The 25,396-nt window shown below is 42.2% G+C and overlaps 1 protein-coding gene, 1 long non-coding RNA gene and 1 pseudogene across 12 annotated transcripts; 1 reads left to right on the top strand and 2 right to left on the bottom strand.

Annotated features, from left to right (window-relative positions):
- Positions 1-3,805: 3,805 nt before the first annotated feature.
- On the bottom strand, positions 3,806-9,842 carry LOC149382860 (uncharacterized). Of its 11 annotated transcripts, XR_016301622.1 has the most exons (17): positions 8,927-9,842; positions 8,706-8,800; positions 8,390-8,454; positions 7,889-7,964; positions 7,607-7,808; positions 7,368-7,527; positions 6,947-7,071; positions 6,744-6,851; positions 6,445-6,611; positions 6,258-6,339; positions 6,019-6,146; positions 5,456-5,720; positions 5,229-5,366; positions 4,789-4,874; positions 4,422-4,693; positions 4,242-4,341; positions 3,806-4,051 (listed from the first exon to the last, which is right to left on the bottom strand). XR_016301622.1 is itself a non-coding variant. In XM_089628226.1 (11 exons), the coding sequence occupies exons 4-6, from the start codon at positions 7,637-7,639 to the stop codon at positions 6,986-6,988; spliced, it is 279 nt and encodes a 92-aa protein (XP_089484352.1). In that variant the 5' UTR covers positions 7,640-7,808; positions 8,390-8,543; positions 8,706-8,800; positions 8,927-9,842; the 3' UTR covers positions 5,608-5,720; positions 6,019-6,146; positions 6,258-6,339; positions 6,445-6,611; positions 6,744-6,851; positions 6,947-6,985. The 11 variants fall into 11 exon arrangements, 1 of the variants encoding a protein (XP_089484352.1); XR_016301621.1 differs by lacking the exon at positions 7,889-7,964; XR_016301623.1 differs by lacking the exons at positions 7,889-7,964; positions 8,706-8,800; positions 8,927-9,842 and having other exon boundaries at positions 7,368-7,541; positions 8,390-8,495.
- Positions 9,843-10,279: 437 nt separating this feature from the next.
- On the bottom strand, positions 10,280-25,166 carry LOC149382858 (uncharacterized). Its single transcript, XR_016301827.1, has 5 exons — positions 24,581-25,166; positions 24,342-24,399; positions 24,141-24,211; positions 23,704-23,805; positions 10,280-10,655 (listed from the first exon to the last, which is right to left on the bottom strand). It is a non-coding gene; the product is annotated as an uncharacterized LOC149382858 (long non-coding RNA).
- On the top strand, positions 20,922-21,032 carry LOC149382859 (small nucleolar RNA R71; annotated as a pseudogene).
- Positions 25,167-25,396: the final 230 nt, after the last annotated feature.

The following is a 25,396-nucleotide window of genomic DNA, read 5'->3' as shown; positions in this document are numbered from 1 at the left end:
CAGAATGTCATCTCACATTCTTGGTTACAAAATCCCAACTCAAGTTCTTCTCGAGACATACCCTCATTCTCGTCTCATTTCCACATTACCTGCAAAGGTATTCGGCTGCTCAGTCTTCACCCATTCATATAACCAAGGTAAACTAGAACCAAAATCCTTAAATGTATCTTCCTTGGTTATTCAACAACTCAGAAAGGCTATAAATGTTATGAACCCCGGTCTCAAAAGTTCTTAGTCTCTATGGATGTCTCATTTCATGAGCTGAGTCCTTACTTCGCCAATTCAGCTCGACAGGGGGAGAATACCGACAATGACTTCCCAAATTGGCTTATCATCAATCTGGTCTTTAGCTCGCCACCCATCCCAAATTCAACCTCTTCTCAGAGTCCGACCTCGTCTCCAATACCGACCTCTACCTCGAGACCGACCTCGACTTCGCCACTCATCCCAAGTTCGACCTCGTCTCCGAGTCTGTCTTCGACATCGAACTAGCCACTCATCCTAAGTTCGACCTCATCTCCAAGTTCGTCACCTGAAATACTCTATATACCCAGCTCGTCACAAACTCCCATCATTAGTTCACCAAATACTGAACCATCAGACTCCGGCCCACTGCGTCCTTACTAACTGACCCAGAGTCCGGTACAAGCTCGCGACCATGAAATCCCCCCAGACCTGAACCTTGACACTAATGAGCAAGGTAACACTTCATCTCCTGACTTACCTATTGCATTGAGAAAACCTACTCGATCATGTGGCCAATACAGAATGGAGGATTACGTGTACTATGGGAACCTTTCTGCGGGTTATCAGGCCTACGTGGCGAAACTGGATGAAGAGAAAGTGCCACAATCCATCGAGGGAGCTCTTCAGATTCAAGCATGGCGAGATGCTAGTCATGCCGAGATTCAAGCCCTCGAACAGAATGAAACGTGGGACATCACCGAACTACCATCATGTAAGCAAACTGTGGGATGTAGATGGCTCTTCACCATCAAACACAATCCAGACGGCACAGTGGAGAGATTCAAAGCTCGTCTTGTCGCAAAAGCATACACTCGGGCATATGGCATCGATAATCAAGAGACGTTCGCTCCAGTCGCGAAGTTCAACACCATCAGAATCCTTCTTTCACTAGCAACCGACTAAGATTGGCCCCTCATTCAGCTCGATGTGAAGAATGCCTTCCTGAATGGTGAACTGGAAGAGGAAGTCTACATGCAACTCCCACCAGGATTCGACAATAATCAAGGTGCCAACAAAGTCTGCAAACTCAAAAAGTCACTATACGGGCTAAAGCAGTCTCCTCGAGCGTGGTTCAGAAAATTCACCAATGTGCTCAAGCGATGCGACTACAAGCAGAGTCAAGCAGACCCGACTTTTGCCTCAATTTTTTAAAATTAGACTATTTTGCCAAACTCAAACTTTAAATTGGCTAGATAGCTGTGTCGACCACATTAAGAATTTTTAATAAATGAACGTTTAAATGGAAAACTGTTAGTGATGTTTACTAAAATTGATGAGATAATCACGACATTACGTCAAATTGATGAGTACTCAAACAAGTCAATGATTTAAAAAGGAAAATTAAAAAAATCTTTGATTATAAAAAAAATGTCAGTTCACATACACACCATACTGTTACCACAGTGAAATTTCATTTTAATAAATCGATAACACGAACACAAGGGTTAAAAGTTGCTGCGTGAAAGCTCAGAAATAATGAGTTGGAGGACGTCCTCATTTTCAGAGGAGCACTCTCAGATAGTCACGTGATCAAATCCTTCTACAATTCACTAGGCAGATCAATTCTATGTTAGAATATGAACTGTATCCCACCCAATCTGGAAATTAATATCATGCCTCTGTAATGGTAGAACCGGAGATTTTCACATTTGTATGAGGTTGAAGTGAATCCAATATTTCTCTCACTATTTGAAGTGCAGCCATATTCACCACTCCATATCAAACACAAAACCGTAATTCCCTTCTTATTCTTTAAATTAGCCTCCAAAGCCTCGATTGCATCTCCCACATTTTCAATACTCGAAATTTCAAGTCTTCCCTTAAAAGGTTGAACTTGTTTCACTACTTTAATTTTATTGCACGTATCTCCATCGCCAACAACTATTTGACTCAATGCCACCAAAGCCTTCATATTTTGTATGTGGCAGTTCATTTCTTTTAGAGGTGTTCCATAAATATCCAGATGCCGCAAATTGATAGCCTTTCCATGTTATGGAAGTGATCTTCCTCAAAAACTGTTCGATCACCCGAGTGACAGCTTTGATCTGAGAGAAGACGTTGAACGGAGTGTTTCCAGCGGACACCATAGCTCTAGCGCGAGGTGGAGGAACACAATCTCCAGGATTGGAGCCCGGGGATGACGATAGACGGAGTCAGGGCTGAGATTTAGAAATATCGTCGGATAAGGCTCTGAAAAATTAAACCTTGAAGATGAAAAAGAAGAATACCTTGAAGCTCTGAAAAGCTGAGGTAGCAAAAGAGGAGGCTATATAGCTCATGATGGTGATGATGAAGATGACCATGGAAAATCTATCAATAAAAAGATTAAATGATGAGTGAGAATAATTTGAAATTTGCACATGTGACACGAATGTAAATACGTGACACAAATGCAATTTTGACAACTTTGTGATACAAATGCAAAAAACTGACGAATTTGTGACATTGACGCAAATTTCCCTAGTTTTTTCGCGGGTGCTCTCTTTTTTCGGGGACTGGTTTCGGTTGCGATATCGATATGAAGGCAAGAGATTGGTAGGAAGATTGAGAGAGAGCGAAAGTGGAGTTTTTCAAAGGGCCTTTGTGGAATGAGAAGACCAAGAGTTTGAAAGCTGGCGAGGAAAATGGCGGTGAGTCCTTTGAGATGGTAAAGCCAAAAGCCATACCTTTATGAAGTTGCTAATCTCTCTCTCCATTTTCTTTCTTTGCTATTGTTTTGGAGGATAAAATTAACTTGACAAAGGTTGCTTTTGTTTTGAATATATTTCTCTTTCTAATCAGGTACAGCTAATCATGTCAAATGAAATATTTTACTCAATGTCAGCAAAGACTTCATATTTTTTTATTTAGAAGTTCATTTCTTTTAGAGATGTTCAGTCAATATCCAGATGCCGCAAATTGATTAGTCTTTCCATGTTCTTTGGTAATGTCGTTAGATTAAGGCACATTGACAACAATAATGTCTGAGATTATAGAATCAGGTAATTCTATAATCTCAGAGTAGGATAAGTCCAAGTACCTCAGGTGTATAAAATAATTGATTGAATCAGAGATTGACTTGATTTTTGAATCATGAAAAAACAAGCACTAATCCGGCCTAGTTTTTTTTTTTTTTTTTTTAATCAGAAATTTATAGCGATTCATAATGTAGTTGTAACTCTTTGCCTATAAACTGTTATCATCAAATGTTAGGTTGATCGTTTACAGAGACTAAACGGCAATAAAAAGTTAAGTACTTGTGAGCCATTGTTTTTTACTTGATCACAAAATGAATGTCAAAGAAAGGGACCACCCTTGATAGTCCTGAGATTAAATGACAACCCAGCGCCGAAATAAGTAATATTGAAACATATTCTTAAATAAAGAAGAACCTCCTGGTTCTTTCAATCCGTACAATATATTTTCGGGTCCTGAGAGAAAGATAAATCTGTGATCATTCCATTGTAGTCGGGTCAGCATCGTCATCATCAATATGGACTTATTTATTATAAAAAAAAATGATATTATGTGAGACATTGAGCACATCCCAACTAGGTTGGCACCCACTCAACATCTCATCATTGATTATATATTGTAATTGTCTTTTTGGTCCTGAGTTAGAACCATGATTCCATTGTTCTTCCTCAAGGCTTTGATTTTCTGTGTTTGGCGCTTCGGCTTCTTCCAATTCCATTTGCCCCGAGGATTGAGCTAATTCCATATACAACTCCTTTAATCCAAATGATCGCACGAGTTGGAATCTCGACGGCTTTTTCTTCCGTCAGTTCCGTTCCAAGCCATTTTTGGCTCCAGCTAAATGATGTCACTGATAATGACCAAAGATATATATGAGTAAATGGAGTTAAAGAGAGGATAATATACAAGTTTAATGTGACATTATTATGTATGCTAATTAATTATACAAGCTAGAATATACAAACACAAGATTCTCTTTTCTTTCAAAATCAAGATTGAATCAAGATCAAGCAGGGTCCATAGAGATAAAACGCACTCACCAGGGAAGCTATGTTTTGCTATGCAGATTGCAGTATCTCTGAATAAGCACCTCGACTTTGGCTTCTTCTTCTGATCCAAATTGTCTGAATACGCCATCAACTTTACATGTAATCCAAGAGAGCGATTAACTACAAAGAAGATGCTCAAATGTTCATAGACCATGTTAAGAAAGGTCATACCTGAGATGAGGCATTAGGTATTTAGTGGAATCGGCATAGAAGTTTAAATCTCGACAGCTTTCTTCCATGAACAAGTTTTTGAGCTGCTTTTGGGTCCAACTACTTGATCATCACCAAAGGTAAGAGAGTGAATGGAATTCAAGTTGAGAAAAATATATACTTGCAGTTCACATCACAACATTATTCTCAATCGGCACATATCTGTATTCTCTTGTGTCCACTCCAAAGCTCTCAACCACTTCTGGAATTTGTTGATAAATCTCACATATCCTCTGCAAAGTGATTACCCATTCGACACAACTCCGAAATGAAGGTCTCTTGGATATGCCAAATATAAGACCGACGAGTTAAATTTCATGTAGTTTACCTTTGGAGAGCGGTTTTGTGAACCAATGAGAGAAGGGAATGTGAAGCGGATGGATAATGAGTGATTGAATAGCCTTCTTTGGAAATCTGATCAGAAACCCGAAAATCCAATTTCTCATTTCCAAAATTATGACATAAGGACAGTAACAAGATCTGTAAGTTGTACAACCCAAAGCTCTTTTTTCAATAATTCAAGAGTAAGATCATTAGTTCCAATACCTCAGGTAAGAGTGAATGGAATTAAAGACGAGAAAATACAAGTTGAATATAACATTATGTACGCTAATTTACTAGATCAGCAAGAATACACAAACACAAGATTCTCTCTTTTTTCAAAAACAAGATTGAATCGATATAAAACAGGGTCCTCGAAGAAATTAAATTCTTTTCCGTAGGCTCTTTACTAAGCTATCATAGCTAAACTAAACATAGAACCCTTACCAGTTCAGCAATGTTCTTCTAGAAAAGGTAGTGTCTCAATTGCTTCCAAAGAAGACAGCTAACAGAAAGTTTGAGGAAAGCTTCAGTTTCTTCCGCATGGTCGGATCCAAGGATTGGGCTACTGGTTGATAATATGACCTTCAAAAACAATTGATAATAAGTCAATGAAACAATGTGATCCGACAACCAGAACATTAGCTTTGAAAGAAAGAAAAAAAAACAGTTACCTCCTTTAGTGAATTCATGGGCAACTCATGATACGAGGCTCTATTTTGATCTTAGAATATGTGCTCGCCAGTCTCCAATTTCTTCTCACCCACCTTTGTACAATGATTTCGTGTACACAATAATATCTTGACGGGATAAAGTCAGCTGTTTCTTAAAAAAAAAAAAAATATCTTGACGGGAAATCAGCGGGGAAGTTTGAATCTCGATAGCGTTCTTCAACCAATTCCGTTCCCAGCCACTTTTGGCTCCAACTAAATGATGTTACTGATCATGACCAAAGATATATAAGAGTGTATGGAATTAAGGAGACGAGAAAATGCAAGCTGAATATGAGATTAATTATATGTAAGCTAATCACCTATATCAGCGAGAATATACAAACACTCAAAAGGGCAGCAGCGATGTACTTATGCCAAAGAAAGTACTAAGAGCAATATATAGCATCATATCGAGTTAATTATTATAAGAAAAAAAAAAGTCCGTCCAAAAAATCTATATGAAACAGAAAATAAATAACATACCATATCATATTTTATAAGGAAAAAAAAAATTATCACTATACCTTTATTGAAATCTTGAAAAAAAACTCAACTTGGGGGATGTGGTGTTGCGAAATCGAGTTTGAATCTCGACAGCATTCTTCCATCAGTTCCGTTCTGATGCACTTTTGGCTCCAAATAAATGATGTTACTGATCATGACCAAAGATACATCAGAGTGTATGGAATATAACGGATGAGAAAAACGTCAGAATATCATGTACTAAAATTAACTATATAAGCAAGAATACAAAATCAATTACCAGGGTGGCAATGTACTTATGCCAAAGAAGTACTACGAGTGATGTAAAGCATCAACTTGAGATAATTTATTACGAATAAAGTCTGTCCAAAAAAATCTATAAGCAAAGGAAAATATATAACATACCATGCCATACTTTATAAGAAAAATGAAAAAAAAAAAAAAAAAAAAAAAAATTATCATTTTACCTTTTTAGGAAATCTTGATAAAATTTCGACTTCAGGGATGTGGTGTCGGGTCAGCATCACTATCATCAAAGATCGTCGACGTCTGTCTCACCATTCTCTGTGTTCAGTGCTCCGGCTTCTGCCACGTGGCATGCTCGATCGATCAGAATTAAGGCGTACACAATCATCTTGATGCCTCTGCTATAATCACAATGTGATAGGCACCACTTCGTAAACAAACAAAATTACGACAATGATAATCACAATGATCATGTACCTGATAGATGATATGTTCAGAGACCATACGAAATCTTTCGTACCTGATAGATAGAGCTGAGACTTTATTTGCTATCCACCAAGGCAATTGGTGATGGTCGACACCGATCAGAATCGTCTTTTAGCAAAAGAAAAGTATGCGGTGATGTTTTCTAAAAAAGATTAAAAAATAAACATTAAAAACCGTTGGGTAACCGACTTAACCGTTAAACATACAAGCTGTTCTAAATAAGCCAATGCACTTTACCTATGAACCAAAAGAGCAAAGACTATGGTATGTAAATGTTCAGACCATAAAAAAAAACGACGGGCATCTCGTCGACAGTGCTGACTGAGTGTCGTCCAAGTGGCACTCTGTGAATGGCTGAACCTCTGTATGTTAAAGAGAGAATGATCCACAGTTATTACTCTGTATGTTCCTACAAATAGCTAGCCAAAATGAAGCACTTCTTTGTAAAACATCTACTTAAGATAAATTATAAGTAGTATACAAAAAAAAAATAGTAAGTTAAGAAGAGACCACAGAAATGAATAAAAATGACAAGGTGAAACATGGACCACAGCACGTTGTGAGCAAAAAAAAAAGGACCACAGCACAGCATCATTGTCAAATCAATGAAGTATATGTTGTAAGAATACCATGAAAAGAAAAATAAAATGTAATTCACCTTCAAAGAAATGAGGATTAAGCTTGACCGGTTCGAAGCAATATGTTTTCCAGTCCCGAGAGAATGATCCCATTAATGCCTCCACAGCAAAGCCTTCATCAAGATTTTCCTCTATTGGACACAAAATCTCGAGCCTTTGCATGAACTCGATCTGAATAAGCTGTCATACTTTACCTTTTAGCCGATTAGTAATGATCATAAAACCTTGATGATATATATTTCCACAAAGGCCTACATACCTGATAAATCTCGGTACAGAACCAAGTCCACATTGCATTCTATGAGCCGCGAGGCATTTTAAATACAATCCACGAGGCTAATCGATGATAGTCACCGATCATCAGAATCAAGACGCACAGAGTCATTTTGTTGCAGTAACAGCATGAAAGATTCAATCTTGACAGCTTTCTTCCATCAACAAGTTTTGGGTCCAACAACCACCTGATCGTCACCAAAGATAAAGAGTGATTAACAGAACTAAAGACTGGAAAATATATTTTACATTAAGATCCAGATGATACAATGATATTGCTGCTCTGAATGGCTGGGAATATACAGAGTGAACTCCTTGGCTACGAATTACGGCCTAAAATCTGTCTGAAGAGAAAACACCATATAAAACCATAAGTTTCTTTTCTTCTGTCCACACCTAATAGTTCACAATTCGAAAATTTCCTTGTAAAATAAATATCTATGTTCAAGATGGTCTTACTGTTTTCCTAATTTCAATCCTTCACTTCGTAACTTAAAATACCCTGTAAGTTTCTCAGCTTTACTGATAGAACCTGAACTTCAAAACAAAACTCAATCAATTCAACAAAAACACTTGAGTAAACCCATACTTGCTTCCAAAAACGACAATTGACGAGTCCAATTAAAATAATCACTATATACAGAAGATACCCAATTGATAAACCCAGTTCTTAAGCTCGCAAACCTAACATTTTACCATTCCCATCCTTCAATTCCCAGACCAAGCACGTCAAATGTAATTATAACAGTTCAAAATCAATTGCACAAACCTTATCGCTAATGGTGAGGATCGTCGACATCACGTGCTCGAAGGTTGACCTCAAGAACCATATCACTATGCAAAGGGACAACGAAGTAGTGTACGAATCATAACCCATACTTGATTCCAAAAACGTCAATTGACGAGTCCAATTCTAAAAATCACTGTATACAGAAGATACCCACTTAATAATAAAATCAGTGTAGTCGTAATAGTAAATCCAGTTCTTAAGCTCTCAAACCTAACATTTTACCATTCCCATCCTTCAATTCCCGGACCAAGCACGTCAAATTTAATAATAACAATTCAAAATCGATTCCACAAACCTTATCGTTGATCATGAGAATCATCGACACCAGGTGCTCGAAGGTTGACTCTCAAGAACCATAACACTATGCAAAGGCACCGGCTTCCTTTGTCCCTTTACGAACAAAGAAACCAGCATTAGAGTTTACTAAAATTTAAATGGTAAGGGATCGTTAGTAGTAATAGTATCATGTATATCATTTTATCAGAAAAATTATAAAATAATAAATGAATAATTTACCTTTAATCAGATTCGGATTCGGTGAGTTGATTGAACTTCGATTTCAGGGATGTGGGCAATCTTATGCCAATCTTGCCCTTTATCTTCCTCACACCGTTGCTTCAACAATGGATGGCATTCCTCGATTCTTAAAACAGAGAGAGAAGCGGGCAAGCCTTGTTCGGGCAAACACTGAAGCTGACGGCACCACTGAATGGTCAACTCCTTAAGGTTGGTGAGTTGTTGAAAGGCCTCGCCGTTTAGGGCCAACAGATTCCTACAATTCCGGATAGTAATCTCAGTCAGAGTGGTGGGGAGCAATATTCCATCACCAGGAAACGAATCCCCTTCCCAACAACCGATGGACAAGCGTTTCAACGATGGGAGTCTGTGTAGATCACTCTCCAAAAGCTTTTTGCAATCCCATATCTCAAGATTTTCTAGTTTAGAGAGAGAGTCGGGGTGTACATGACAAGCATCCGACGTGTTTGGTAAGCTCATCTTCAACTCCGGACATCTCCATAACTCTAGAATCCTCAGCCTGGGGAAAACTAGTGTGCCATCTCCACCAAATGACCACTCCTTCCACTGTGGCATATCAGATATCTGTAATATCTCTAAGGATCTGAAAGAGGTGCCACTAGTACTGCTGCCACCGTACAACTCATCACCCACACTCACCAACCTATGAAAGGCTGAACATGTTTCACTTCTTTAATATTATTCCCCCTATCTCCACAGCCAACAACTATTTTACTCAATGTCACCAAAGACTTCATATTTTTTATTTGGAAGTTCATTTCTTTTAGAGGTGTTTCAAAAATATCCAGATGCCGCAAATTGACAAGCCTTTCCATGTTCTTTGGCAATGTCGTAAGATTAGGACACTTTGATAGCAACAAGGTCTGCAAGTTGTACAAACTACATATTGTAGCAGGCAACCACTACAACAAAAACTGGCAACAGCCGCGACAAAAGTCGTGGCTGTTTCTATCAAAGTCGTGGCTGTTGGTACTTCAGCCGCGACAACAGCCACGACAAAAGCCGTGGCTGTTGCTCCGTTGCTGTTGACCAACAGCCACGACTTGTCGTGGCTAAAATCAGCCGCGACAAAACAGCCGCGACTAGTCGTGGCTGTTGTCGCGGCTGATTTCGACCACATAATTTTGCCGGGAAACCTTTTCCCCTCCAATTATTCCCGCCAAATTTTTTCCCGTCATGTTTTCCAGCCATTTCCCACCATTTTTTCTCGCCCTTTTTTTGAGTAATTTTTCCCGCCAATTTTTAAATGTTTCAAATGTAAAATAATTACACAAATAAAATCTTATTAACCAAAATAATATATTTCATGATGAATTCATGATTGTACTTATAAAATATCTCATACTAATAAACTAAAATACAATACTAAAATAAAATAACGCTCGCAACGCTACTAAACCAAAATATAACATACTGCTCGACATCGTCCCGAACTTGCTCGCCGGGTCGTCCCCGCTGTCGTCTCCGTAGTGGCACGCCATCCGAAACCCTCTCATGAGACACCGCACCGAAGACAGCCTCGCCTCCGCTCGCACCGATTCGGCCCACGCGTCCACCATTTCGGCGGTGATTGTCCGCCCCGAAGGCTTCTCGTCTTTCTTCTCCTCCGTGGCCTCTTCAGTGTCGATAGTCTCCTTGACTTCATTGCTATCATCGGCTTCTTCTTTTTCTTCCTCTACCACCTCTTCGCGTCGGTATCCATATATTCCTATATTTACACATGTACATCATAGTGGTTTGAAGAGACTTGTCATGAAACCTGTTAAGAGTGAACAACAATTTGCAGACAACTATGGACCTTCCTATATATTTATGGTAACAAGAGACTTGTAATGAAACCTGTTAAGAGTGATCAACAATTCGCATACAAATATGGACCTTCCTACAGATACATACATGTTACAATGCTATCAAGAGACTTGTCATGAAACCTGTTAAGAGTGATAAACAATTTTCCTATACAAGTTTAAATATTAAAAATTATAACAATTTTCAATTTATACAATTACTAAATGTTGCGAATTTTCTCGCACACGCAAGTGCACGTGGTCGCAATAGTAATAAATCGTAAGAACGAGTCGATCCCACGGGGACTAGCTAAATTGAAGATTCAAGATTCACAAGCTAATATAGAACTAAATATATTTGATAAGATTGTTGTCACAAAATTTAACTAACACGTCACAAAATTAAATAACTTGATGCACAAAATTTCTATTGGACAAAGGGAAGGGCTATGGTTCACGGGTTCATAAAATAACTTGGATTCGCTGAACTAAGAAAAGAAATAAGCTCTTGGAATTCACACTTTTCACTACTCATACTCACTTTAATCGAATTGATAGATCTCTCTCAAGCATCTAACAACCTAAACCGATACCGGAATATCATCTCTCGATCTCAACTCCTAACAAGCACGGCTAGCATTAAAGAACAAGAGTATTATCACGAGTCTAGAACAACCTAGCTATATCTAGCCTAGGAATGAATTCTAGTAACCCACACAAAACACAACAACCTAATCTTTCTCAAGCATTAGAGTTGAATATAAAATAAGCATGAGTTCATGACATTCATACAAGCATTAAGCATAGTTGTGGATTAAGTAAAAAGTGATGAGAAAAACAACAACCTAACAAATCTAATATCTTGAATCCTACATCGTAATGAACCCGCTACACCATAGCCCTACATGAGACTAGTTCATATTAATAACCATAACAATGAAAATGCTTAAATATGAACACAAGAACAACACACCATGAAACATCATAAGCATATGTAGAACTTGAATTAAAAATATAAGAGTTTAGAGAATAGAACACTTTGAGTAGGAATGTAGCAATGGTAGAATTCTGCAGCTCTCTCCTTCTCTTCAAATTGGAGCCACAAAAATATGAACAAGTCTGGAAATTTTGGAAAAACTAATGAAAAACTAAGAGAAAAATGAAAAGTTGTTCTTGATAGCACCCCCTAAAACCCTTGCCCTCTCCCTTCTTAAAGTATTGGTCTTTTTTTAGGGTTTAGTGGTCTTGTTTTCGGAGCAATCTAAGCCTTCCAATCTCATCCAATGGCTGAGATTCGCTACAAAAATCGAAGCAAACGAAGCCTGCCAGAATGACCGCGCGCCGCGCGCCTGTTTCTGCGCGCCGCGCGGTCCCTCATTTTGCTTCCGCGCGGTTCGCGCGTAGGACTCTGTGGCTTTCTGCTGCAAAATTCCCACTCCGCGCGGCGCGCGAAATGGACCTCGCGGCGCGCGGAGTTGTCAAAAATGTTTTTGACGCTTCTTTTCTTCGTTTTTTGCTCCGTTTTGACTCCGATTAGCATATTTTTCCATGTTGAGACCCCAAACACTAGTAAAACCCATATAGACCTGAAAATCCATCAAAAACACTCTAGAGATAATCAAAATCCTTGAGAACTCGTTGGATTTAAGCTCGGGAGATAGGAGTTTACGCGTGATTAACGCACCTATCAAATCCCCCCAAACTTAAACCGTGACTTGTCCCCAAGTAACAAAAGAAAATGAAACACTCACGAACCAAGAGAAAGAAGAAAGACAGATAAACTATGTGGATAGAATTCTAATGCTCAAAAATTGCCTCAAACACTTGTCAATGCCTCAGCTCAAATTGCAATAGACATGAGGACCCACCTTTTCAAGTTTTTAAACCGACTACCAAATGTGAAAGCAATCTTGTAAGCTCATGTCACCTTAGACCTATTTTACAATGCTTACCATCTCGTGAACTTTCGGAATCCTAGCCTCGTAGTCTTTCCAACCGTCATCAAGAGAACACAAAATTGAAAATGAATAAGAATTAGTTTCAATTTGACACAACCATATGCCCCCTCTTCTCTCTTCTCTCTACTAATGTGCACACCTCGTTTCTAGCTCGTCAATTAGGTCTTAAAGGCTTGTAACGTTCAAGGTAAGGTCAAAGGTACGGAAAGGAAATTTTAGTGGCTTGAACATCAACTTTAGCGACTCAAATCTCACCCAAACATACAACCCTCTCATGAAGTTCACTCACTCACCCATCCCCACATTTAGTGTTTTTATTTCCCTTGTTTTTCCCCCCCAAACTTCGACTCAACAAAAACACACGACAAGTCTCTAAGACATAGAACACCACGCCAACATAACACATTTTTCTCTCTCTTTTTTTTTTTTTTTTTTTTTTTTCAGATATATTTTTCTTTTTCCTTTTCCTTTTTGTTTATTGTTTTTTTTTTTTTTTTTTTTTTTTTTTTTTGAAACGGTATATAACAATAGAATTAAAAATACTAATGACCGGCGTGGTGTCTAGCGGACTATAAAACACATAGAGACTAGTCGGAGAGCAAGTCATAAAATAGAAAAAATTCACTCATGTCACTCAAAAGTCGCTAAAGTCAATGGGGTTCTTTGTGGGATTTTCGAATCATCGGCTCGGCTTTTTCTAACTAAGTATCGAGAATGGATAGTGTTTGGCCTTTTGTGAGTGGGTTCTAAAGGATAAACAAACATGGGTTGGCTTTTTGGCTTGACGGGCTATACCTAATGCCTAAATCATCCTCGCTAGATCGATGTGCACCTAATTTCGCTTCGATTAGAGATCGGAGAAGGTTCTAGTGTGTTCGGTGTTCTCTTTCAAACATTCGGCTAGACTACTCCTCAAGGTTTCCTAAGCTTCGAGACATACAAAATTCTAGGTCTAGTGTCGGCAACAACCTACCTCACTAAACTTCTTTCACACAAGGTAGCACATGGGTCTATTTTCACTATCTATGATTGAAGATTTTAATATCATTGGCTATCACAAGTGGATCATTGGCAAATGAACATACATTCTACTAGAAACTACACAAGAAAATGAAATTAACCATCCGATCTATGTACAAACACATCCCGCAAGACAAGAAAAACTTTCCCCCCCCAAACTTAGAACACACATTGCCCTCAATGTAGATAGAATGGGAGAAAAGTACATACCTCGCGGGGGTGGTCGAACTCCCCTACTCGTTCCCGTCATACTCCTCGTCGTCCTCGTCCTCGTCATCGTTGTCATCGTGAGGAACGTCTTGGCTTGGCACCCATGGAAAATAGAGGGGATATGGCTCCATGAGGCGTTGTGGGTACGCCGGGTAGACGGGAACGTCGGGATAGACACCGGCACTAGCATCGGGAGGGGGGGCGTAATATTGGTGTTGGTGAGACGTCCATTGGTTGTAGACACTCCGATGAAATTCGTCCCGCTCCCGTGCGCGCTCCCCGAAATCGTTGAGGAAGCTCCCAAGCACGTTGGTCCGGTTACCGAGGGTGAGGACATTGTCGTCGATGCGGCCCAATTGTTGCGCAAAGTTGTTCATCATGGCCATTAGATCTTGGTTCCCCTCCGGTGGTCCTTCGGCTCGGCTTGGCGGCGGTGGCTGTTCAACGTCGGGCTCGTCAAAGATGGAGGCGTTGGGGCCCACTTGATAGCGTTCCGGGACGTCGATGAATCCCCAGCCGCGTGGGTGCGCTTGCCCATGCTTCCATTGCGGAAGCTTCATAATCTTCTCTTCATTGATCGGGGCTCCAAGCTGTGCACGTTGCTCGGAATTTGGAATTCTGAGCTTGGCGTCGAGGAAGAGTTTCGTGATTAGCCCGCCATGGCCAAGCGTGACATCGGTGTCACGTCTCGCGCAGAACAAGAACCTTTCTCGTAGGAGCCTCCCGATGTTGATCCCTTTTCCCGTAACGATGCACGCCAATAGAGCTAGTCGTTGATGATCGAGTTGGTGTGGCCGCAAGTTTGGGAGAATTGAGGCACAAATGAAGTATTGCCACGCCTTGGCAAAGCGGTTGACACTCGAGATCGGGAGGAAGCTTGGGACTAGTTGGCCGTGCACGGTCTTCGTCTTGTACGTGGCACCGGGGTAGGCAAGCAAACGAATCCACTCTTCCCATTGCGGTTGGATCGTGAGGTTGAAGTAGTCGTCATTCTCGGGTTCCGGGATGCCGAGATATGCGTTGAGAGCGGCCGGCGAGATGTTGACGCTTACGTTCCGGACCCGAACTACATTGCCTTCCGTCACCGAGAGATTGGAGTAGAATTCCCGTACAAGTTTCGGTGATGCCGGGGTGGTGATGTTGCACAATTTTCCCCACCCAAGAGCCTCGATTTGAGCCACCATGTCTCCGCATTGTCGGGTGGGCTCTAGGGTGCGCTCGGGAATTAACCCCTTCTTGGAGATGACGTCCCACACGTCTCCCGCACCCTCGAGCAATGTCGATGGTCGAGGCAATGCGACTCCCGTTCGACGGGCTCTCTTGGGTTGGGCATGTGACGATGACGCTCGGTGCATCTACACAAATGAGCACGTAATAAGTGAACGTTGCCGGAGCTAATGCTTATATCAAGAACTTGGCTACTCCTCTCAAACACAAATTTCAAAATTCACAGCTCAAAAGTCTCGTTTCGTGCAAGTATTTTCACTCGGGTATTTCATCGAACACTTAGTATGCAAGCCAATTCCCACAAAATGCTTGAAATTTTGAACACCCAAATTAAATTCCCACAATCAAGCAAGCATCAACAACACCCTAGAACGTCCATATATCAAGAATTATCCAAAAAAAAATTCGAAGTTAGAAATGTTACCTTGAAATTCTTGGAGGTGAATGGAAGAATGAGGGTGAAATCAAGGAGTCAATCACGAAAATGATGATTATAATGTGATGCACACGTGATTAGAACTCTAAAAATGTGTTTGATTTCGAAAAAGAAATGAGATTTGGAGAGAAAATTGGTTAGGGTTGAGAAAATTTTCGGAGAAGAAATGAGAGGAATGAAATTTTTCACGTTAGAAAACAGTTTTTATCGGGTCCGCGCGCCGCGCGCTCGGTTCTGCGCGCCGCGCGGTCCAAAAAATTGAGATCGCGCGGTCCGCGCGTTAGACTCGGGAATTTGACGCTTCAAAATTTTTTTGGACCTCGCGGCGCGCGAAATGGGCCTCGCGCCGCGCGGTCCAAAAAATTTTGAGCGCGCGGACCGCGCGTAAGATGCTGAAAAATTCGTTTCATCCTTTTTTTTTTTTTTTTTTTTTTTTTTTATTTATTTTTATGAACAAACAAAGAAATAAAAAAAAAACTCTTAACAAAATGACTTCAAATTAATGCAATGAAAGAAAACACGGGTTGCCTCCCGCGAAGCGCTTTAGTTAACGTCAATAGCTTGACGGGGTACCAATTTATCATGCGATGAAGTCGAGGTACGCCACTGTTCTCTCGTTGTCCAATACGCCGCCATAGTACGGCTTCACTCTCTGCCCATTTACCATGAATTTCTCGCCACTCGCACTCTCGAGCTCGTACATGCCGGATGTGAATGTTTTCGTGATAGTGAACGGCCCGGACCACCTTGACTTGAGCTTTCCGGGAAAGAGTCTCAACCGGGAGTTGTATAGGAGGACTTGTTGTCCCGGGTTGATCTCTTTTGACACGATATGTTTGTCGTGCCATGCCTTCGTCTTCTCCTTGTAGATTCTCGCGTTCTCGAATGCTTCGTGTCGGAACTCGTCGAGTTCGTTGAGTTCAAGGAGTCTTTGTTTCCCGGCTGCCTCGTGGTCAAAGTTGAGAATCTTCATCGCCCACAACGCTCTATGCTCGAGCTCTACCGGAAGATGGCACGCCTTGCCATAGACTAGTTTGTAAGGAGACATACCGATTGGAGTTTTGAAGGATGTTCGGTACGCCCATAGAGCATCGTCGAGCTTGTGAGCCCAGTCCTTGCGCGAGCTTCCCACCGTCTTCTCTAAGATCTTCTTTATCTCGCGGTTAGAGACTTCGGCTTGACCGTTGGATTGAGGGTGATACGCCAATGCCTTTCGGTGAGTGACACTATATTTTGCAAGGAGCGCAGCGAATTGACGATTGCAAAAGTGGGAGCCTCCGTCGCTTATGATTGCTCGCGGTGTGCCATGGCGTGTGAATATGTTGTGCTTGAGGAAGCGGAGCACTTCTTTCCCGTCGCTCGTTGGAGTAGCCTTTGCTTCCACCCATTTGGACACGTAATCGACCGCGAGTAGGATGTACTTGTTTCCATAGGAGGGTGGGAACGGTCCCATGAAGTCTATCCCCCAAACATCGAACGGCTCTATCTCCATTATATTCTTCAATGGCATCTCGTTCCGGTTCGAGATGTTCCCCGTCCGTTGGCATCGGTCGCACGACATGACGAAGTTACGGCAATCTCGGAAGAGGTTCGGCCAAAAGAAGCCGCTTTGAAGCACCTTAGCCGCTGTGCGATTGTGCCCGAAATGTCCTCCACACTCTAAAGAATGACAATGTTTGAGTATGGAGAGCATCTCGTCGTCGGGCACGCATCGGCGGACTATTGAATCCGCGCACTGCCGGTAAAGGATTGGCTCTTCCCAATAGTATCGTCGAACATCGGAGAGGAATTTCTTCTTCTGGTGGTGGTTGTAGTCCGGAGGCATCTTGTTGCTCACCAAGAAGTTGATGATGTCGGCGTACCATGGCGTTGCCACCTTCTCCACGGCTAGCAATTTTTCGTCTCGGAAATTGTCGTCGATAGGCACCTTTTGGTCGTGGATGTGGGTGAGGTCTTCTAGGCGTGAGAGGTGATCGGCTACGAGATTCTCCGTCCCTTTCTTGTCTTTGATCTCCACGTCGAATTCTTGGAGGAGGAGGATCCATCGAATGAGTCGCGGCTTTGCATCTTTCTTCCCCATCAAGTGTCGGATTGCTGCATGATCGGTGTAGACGATGGTCTTGTTGCCAATGACATAAGGTCGGAATTTGTCAAAGGCAAAGACCACCGCAAGGAGCTCCTTCTCGGTTGTGGTGTAGTTGATTTGGGCATCGTTGAGGGTTCGGCTTGCGTAGTAGATTGTGTGGAATGCTCTTCCTCTTCGCTGCCCAAGAACCGCTCCTACGGCAAAATCGCTCGCATCGGTCATCATCTCGAACGGCTCGCTCCAATCGGGTGCCACTATCACCGGGGCGGTGCTCAACTTGTTCTTGAGTGTGATGAATGCCTCCATGCACTCGTTGGTGAATATGAACTTTGCATCCTTCTCGAGGAGACCACAAAGAGGTTTTGTGATTTTTGAGAAGTCTTTGATGAACCTCCGGTAGAAACCCGCATGCCCCAAGAAGCTCCGCACACCTTTGACCGAGATTGGTGGAGGTAGTTTCTCGATCGTGGCAATCTTTGCTCGGTCTACTTCCAGCCCTTGTGCGGAGACCCGATGGCCTAGAACAATCCCTTCTCTCATCATGAAATGGCATTTCTCCCAATTGAGCACGAGGTTGGCTTCCACGCATCGATCTAACACCTTGGACAAATTCTCGAGGCAAACGTCGTAAGTAGCACCGAAAACAGAGAAGTCGTCCATGAATACCTCTATAGTGCGCTCGACCATGTCGGAGAAGATGGCCATCATGCATCTTTGGAATGTAGCCGGTGCGTTGCATAGGCCGAAGGGCATTCGCCGGAAGGCAAATGTGCCATACGGACACGTGAATGTTGTCTTCTCGTGATCCTCGGGGGCGATGGCGATTTGGTTGTATCCGGAGTAGCCGTCGAGGAAGCAATAATATTCGTGGCCGGCAAGGCGGTCAAGCATTTGGTCGATGAAGGGCAACGGAAAGTGATCCTTTCGGGTGGCGGTGTTGAGCTTTCGGTAGTCCATGCAAATTCGGAAGCCGGTGACGGTGCGAGTCGGGATAAGTTCGTTGTTGTCGTTTCGAATCACCGTCATTCCTCCTTTCTTTGGGACGCATTGGACCGGGCTAACCCACGAGCTGTCGGAGATTGGGTAGATTACTCCGGCGTCGAGCCACTTCAATATCTCTTTGCGCACCACCTCCTTCATTGCCGGATTGAGCCTTCGTTGATGTTCAATGGAGGGACGGGCGTTGTCTTCCATGAGGATGCGATGCGTGCAAAAAGATGGACTAATTCCTTTGATGTCGGAAAGAGTCCATCCAATTGCCGGCACATGGGATCGCAACACTCGCAACAACTTGTCTTCTTGCTCACCGGTGAGGTGGTCGGATATGATGACCGGGAGAGTCTTCTCAGCTCCAAGGAATGCGTAGCGGAGGTGAGAAGACAGCTCCTTGAGCTCGATCTCCGGAGGCTCCTCGATGGATGGTTTGCGTGGCTTCGGGCTTTCTCCTAGCTCCTCGAAATACTTCCTTCTATTGGGCTCGAACCCATCCATGTAATTCGCGTATTCTAAGGCTGCACAAGTAACAATTTCGTTAGCGGAATCACACGAGTTAAGAAGACATACCTCAAGGGGCTCATCCGAGCGGCAAGAATAGTCGTCAATGACCGCCTCACAAAAATCGACCCGGAATATGTCGTCGCTTTCTTTCGGGTATTTCATGGTTTTGAAGACGTTGAAGACGACTTCCTCATCTTGCACCCTTAACTTGAGTTCGCCTTTTTGGACATCGATCAAGGCTCCTCCGGTAGCTAGGAATGGCCTTCCCAATATGATAGGGATATTTGTGTCTTCCTCCATGTCTAGCACCACGAAATCGGCGGGGAAGATGAACTTATCCACCTTGACAAGGATGTCTTCGATGATGCCTCTTGGGTATTTGATAGATCGGTCCGCCATTTGGAGCGTCACTCGCGTGGATTTCACTTCTCCGATGCCAAGCTTTTGAAAGATGGAGAATGGCATGAGGTTGATGCTAGCTCCCAAGTCACACAACGCCTTCTCGAAGTAGAGGTCCCCTATGGCGCATGGTACGGTGAAACTTCCCGGATCTTTCATCTTTGGTGGAAGCTTCCTTTGGATTATAGCACTGCACTCCTCGGAAAGTGTGATCGTGCTACAATCGTCGATCCGGCGCCGATTGGAGAGGATGTCTTTCATGAACTTCGCATAGCTCGGCATTTGTACAATGGCGTCGGCGAACGGAATGTTGACTCGGAGTTGTTTGAGCATCTCAACAAACCGCCCGAATTGCTCGTCGAGCTTGTTGTTCTTGAGTCGTTGAGGAAATGGCACGGGGGCGTGCAAAGGAGTCGATGAGGTAGGCATGGGCGGTGGTGGCGTTGATGATGATGCGCCGTCTCCTTCTTTTTCTTTCCCCTTGTTTGAACTCTCAACCACTAACCCACTGCGAAGAGTGATTGCGTTGCATTGGTCCTTCGGGTTGACGTTGGTGTTGCTTGGAAGGTTCCCTTGTGGTCTATTGCTTTGAGCTTGAGCAATTTGACCCACTTGTGTTTCGATGTTCCGGATCAACGCCATTTGATTTTGGAGCGCGGTTTCTTGATTTTGCATGATTGCCGTTGTCCTATTCATGAATGCTAGGAACATGTCATTTGGCTCGATCTTGGGCGTGGGCTGAATTGGTTGTTGTTGAGGTTGGAACCCCCGTTGTTGTTGTGGCTGCCCTTGATTTTGGTTGTGGTACGCCGGTGAAGGTTGATTGTCCCCGAACCCTTGTTGTTGTTGTTGAGGTCCTCTCCATCCTTGATTGTTGTAATTGTTGTTTCGACCTCCATTGTTGTAGTTGTTGTTGGCGTTGTGATATTGGCCCCGGTTATTGTAGTTGTTGACGTAGTTGGCTTGCTCGGCATGTACGTCATTGGCTTGAGGGCAATCGTCGGTGAAATGAGCCCCATTACACCAAAAACATGGCTCCGGTGCGGCTTGTGTGACCTTGGCTGCCACTTTCATCTCTTTGAGCTGTTTGTTAAGCTCCGCCATTTGTGCTAGCACTTCTTTCAACTCTTCCGATTTGTCTCCGGATGTGGTGGCGTGTGCGGTCGCGGGACCGGGCTTCATGAGTCTTCTTTCTACCGGGCATTGCTCGTTGGAACGAGCCAATTCTTCAAGCAAGTCATGGAATTCTGAAGGCGTCTTAGTTAGCACCGTGCCTCCCGCGGCGGTGTTAACTAAGGTCTTTGTCGAGGTGAGGAGACCATAGTAGAATGTTTGTAGTAGGTCCGGCAAGGCTATCCCATGGTGAGGGCATTTCCTCAACATTTCTTTAAAGCGCGCCCATGCCTCATGCAAAGACTCCCCATCCCATTGCCCGAAACTATGGATCGCATTCTTCAACCGGGCTGTCTTCTCGAACGGGAAGAACTTTGCAAGGAATTTGGCACAAAGTTCTTCCCAAGTGGTGATGGAGCCGGCGGGCAAGGATTGCAGCCAAATCTTCGCTCGGTCGCGAAGGGAGAATGAGAACAAGCGGAGTCGGATTGCATCAACGCTTATGTTCTGGATGTGGAATGTGCCGCATAGCTCGTTGAAGTTGGCGAGATGCTCGTTCGGGTCTTCGGTAGGGCCTCCAGCGAATTGGTTTTGTTGAATCATGTTGATCATCCCGGTTTTGATTTCGAAGCCCCGGTTCTCTATGGCTGGACTAACAATGGCCGGACGATACCCATTTGTGGTAGGTAGGACGTAGTCGAGAAGAGGTCGCTCCTCGGCCATTGTGGCTCCCTCGATCCTTTGTTGTTTTGCCTTCCGGTTTCGTTTGCACGTCTTTTCGATTTCGGGATCGATCGGTAGGAGGCTGGATTCACCGTCTTTTCGCATACACCTTCACAAGGAAATACGAAAATAGATGAGAAAACAAAAATAAAAGAAAGTTCAAATAAAAGCTTATGAGTTGAATTGCAATTTAGAACTAGTTCCCCGGCAACGGCGCCAAAAACTTGTTGCGAATTTTCTCGCACACGCAAGTGCACGTGGTCGCAATAGTAATAAATCGTAAGAACGAGTCGATCCCACGGGGACTAGCTAAATTGAAGATTCAAGATTCACAAGCTAATATAGAACTAAATATATTTGATAAGATTGTTGTCACAAAATTTAACTAACACGTCACAAAATTAAATAACTTGATGCACAAAATTTCTATTGGACAAAGGGAAGGGCTATGGTTCACGGGTTCATAAAATAACTTGGATTCGCTGAACTAAGAAAAGAAATAAGCTCTTGGAATTCACACTTTTCACTACTCATACTCACTTTAATCGAATTGATAGATCTCTCTCAAGCATCTAACAACCTAAACCGATACCGGAATATCATCTCTCGATCTCAACTCCTAACAAGCACGGCTAGCATTAAAGAACAAGAGTATTATCACGAGTCTAGAACAACCTAGCTATATCTAGCCTAGGAATGAATTCTAGTAACCCACACAAAACACAACAACCTAATCTTTCTCAAGCATTAGAGTTGAATATAAAATAAGCATGAGTTCATGACATTCATACAAGCATTAAGCATAGTTGTGGATTAAGTAAAAAGTGATGAGAAAAACAACAACCTAACAAATCTAATATCTTGAATCCTACATCGTAATGAACCCGCTACACCATAGCCCTACATGAGACTAGTTCATATTAATAACCATAACAATGAAAATGCTTAAATATGAACACAAGAACAACACACCATGAAACATCATAAGCATATGTAGAACTTGAATTAAAAATATAAGAGTTTAGAGAATAGAACACTTTGAGTAGGAATGTAGCAATGGTAGAATTCTGCAGCTCTCTCCTTCTCTTCAAATTGGAGCCACAAAAATATGAACAAGTCTGGAAATTTTGGAAAAACTAATGAAAAACTAAGAGAAAAATGAAAAGTTGTTCTTGATAGCACCCCCTAAAACCCTTGCCCTCTCCCTTCTTAAAGTATTGGTCTTTTTTTAGGGTTTAGTGGTCTTGTTTTCGGAGCAATCTAAGCCTTCCAATCTCATCCAATGGCTGAGATTCGCTACAAAAATCGAAGCAAACGAAGCCTGCCAGAATGACCGCGCGCCGCGCGCCTGTTTCTGCGCGCCGCGCGGTCCCTCATTTTGCTTCCGCGCGGTTCGCGCGTAGGACTCTGTGGCTTTCTGCTGCAAAATTCCCACTCCGCGCGGCGCGCGAAATGGACCTCGCGGCGCGCGGAGTTGTCAAAAATGTTTTTGACGCTTCTTTTCTTCGTTTTTTGCTCCGTTTTGACTCCGATTAGCATATTTTTCCATGTTGAGACCCCAAACACTAGTAAAACCCATATAGACCTGAAAATCCATCAAAAACACTCTAGAGATAATCAAAATCCTTGAGAACTCGTTGGATTTAAGCTCGGGAGATAGGAGTTTACGCGTGATTAACGCACCTATCACTAAACACAATTTCAATTTGTAACATGTTTTAATCCTAATAATTCTAACAATTTTCAGTTCTTTCAAAGACTAAACACATTTTCAATTTGTTCCAAGTTTAAATCCTAAGAATTCTAACAAGTTTAAGTTTTTAAAAATTTTAATTTGTAAGTTCATAAGTTAAACATACAACTCGCTATAAAATTTTAACAAGTTTAAGTTCATAATCTCCTCTTGTAATACTAAGGTTAAGTCATACAAGTTCACAGACACTATTTATTTGCTACAATCAGAGTTTTATGCAAATTCTTTTTCCTATTTCCTAATCAGCAAGTGAATGATAGCATCAACATGAATTACAATTTTGAGACATAGATTATGCAGTCTTTATTCGCTAATCACAGATGCAAAATCATGAATATTTGGCATTCAATTTCATCAAATACACGTAAGACATATTAAACAGAACAAGAGAAATTAAAGAGAAAAGTAACTTGAGTTTTATAAAACCGAAAACAAAAGGTGTGCAATCAACTTATATCAAAATACTTTTTCCTATTTCCTAATCAGCAAGTCATTCCAGTCACGCACACACATTCACAAACAAAACACCATCACACAGATTCAATACCTGAATGGCGGCGACGAGGCGGAGGAGCTGGACAGCGAGGAGAACGAATATCTTCTCACAGCAAGGAGCTGAACTGCAAGGTCTGTCTTTATGCCTTTGTGACTACACACACACACACACACACACACACACACACACACACACACACACACACACACATATATATATAAATATATATATATATATATATATATATATATATATATCAGTGACTAAATCAAACCTTCACACTCTGGTATGTAAATAACAGTGGTATGTAATCGACCAGCTGAAAATAACAGTGATATGTAACACTTCATTTTAACACTGATTTTAATCGTTCAGTCATACACAGACACACACAACTCATACACACACATATACATATCAGTCACACAAAACTTCATTTTAATCATCCAATTGAAAATAACCGTGGTATGTAACATTATTTCTCTTACCTTCTCCGCTTGGTTCAACCTCAAGTTCGCCTCATCTCTCTACTGTTCTCTTAGTATTTCGCCAAATAACTCTGCGCACAATAAAAATACCCAAATCTGATCAAACCCACAAAACCATCTTCTGAACATTATGTAATATGAAATGTAATAGCAGTATAGCACAATGGAAGACCACAATTCAGAGAGCTACAGAATTCTTACTTCTATGAAAACCTTGGAATATTTTGAAGGCCACTCGTCACCATCTTTTACAGCAGACCTGTAACCAATTCCGTTGATTATAAAGAAGACATCAAAACCATAGAGAATCACAAGTTCACGAGATAACCAAGTCCAGCATTCCAGAATATTATCATTCAAATATATAAAGTTTGTACACCACCAAACTAAGCTATTTCCGCGATACAAAGAGGTCACAATACAGAGCCAAACAAGCTTACATTTTGTACTCGAGGTCACAATACAGAGGTCAATTTCACGCCAGAAATCAAATCAGAAGAATCGCGTACTCGTGAATCCGAGCGCGGCGGTCCGAGCGCGGCCGTCCGAGCGATGAGTGGTTCGAGCGCGGCGGTCCGAGCGACGAGTGGTTCGAGCGCGGCGGTCCAAGTGACGAGTGAGGCGACAGAAGAATCAAAACAGAAACGAGTGAGGCGACGAGTGGTCCGAGCTCGGCGGTCCGAGCGAGGCGGTCTGAGCACGGCGGTCCGAGCGCGGCGGTCCGAGCGACTGGTCCGAGCGCGGAGTCCTTCGATTTGGGGTTAGGGTTTCTGATTTCGGGTCTATAAAATTCTAGGGCTTCGATTTGGATTTGGATTTGGGTGTTGGTCATGGTCATGGTCGGGGATTTGGATTTGGGGGTCTATTTGGAACGGCGGAGCTGAGTGCTCGTTTTGGTTGTGAGGTTGGGTCTAATGGCGGAGCCAAGCTTTTCTACAGGGGTTCAATCAAGGGTGAGCTGCGATTTTTAGAGTTAAAAAGATGTTTGTTTTTCAGAGGAGAAATAAAGGAGAAGAAGAGTTCGAGGGTGAGCTTTTTTTTTTTCCTGAGGGTATATTCTTATTTCTAACAAAAATATATAAGACAAAGTTGAGTAAAATAAATCAAAACCTACTAATAGCCACGACAAGATTGTCGTGGCTGTAAAAAAATCTCAAAAATTGAGCGCGAGAATCAAGCCCGCTCCAATGAAAATTTGAAACTAGTAACAGCCACGACAAGTCGTGGCTGTTGTCGTGGCAGTTGATTATTTAGCC

The sequence above is a fragment of the Urtica dioica genome, chromosome 10 (assembly GCF_054948205.1).
Source record: "Urtica dioica subsp. dioica isolate 48M chromosome 10, U.dioica_male_clone48M_v1_H2, whole genome shotgun sequence".
Taxonomy (NCBI): domain Eukaryota; kingdom Viridiplantae; phylum Streptophyta; class Magnoliopsida; order Rosales; family Urticaceae; genus Urtica; species Urtica dioica.
Note: the sequence above shows the minus strand (reverse complement) of the source record. Positions and strands in the feature narration are given on the sequence as shown.

Excerpts from the sequence above, each read along its gene's own strand:
- LOC149382860 (XM_089628226.1), bottom strand. The coding sequence starts at position 7,639 with ATGTGGACTTGGTTCTGTACCGAGATTTATCAG. Across the intron at positions 7,528-7,606 it reads TCTGTACCGAGATTTATCAG|CTTATTCAGATCGAGTTCAT; the intron begins GTATGTAGGCCT and ends AAAGTATGACAG. Across the intron at positions 7,072-7,367 it reads TAATCCTCATTTCTTTGAAG|AGGTTCAGCCATTCACAGAG; the intron begins GTGAATTACATT and ends TTTAACATACAG.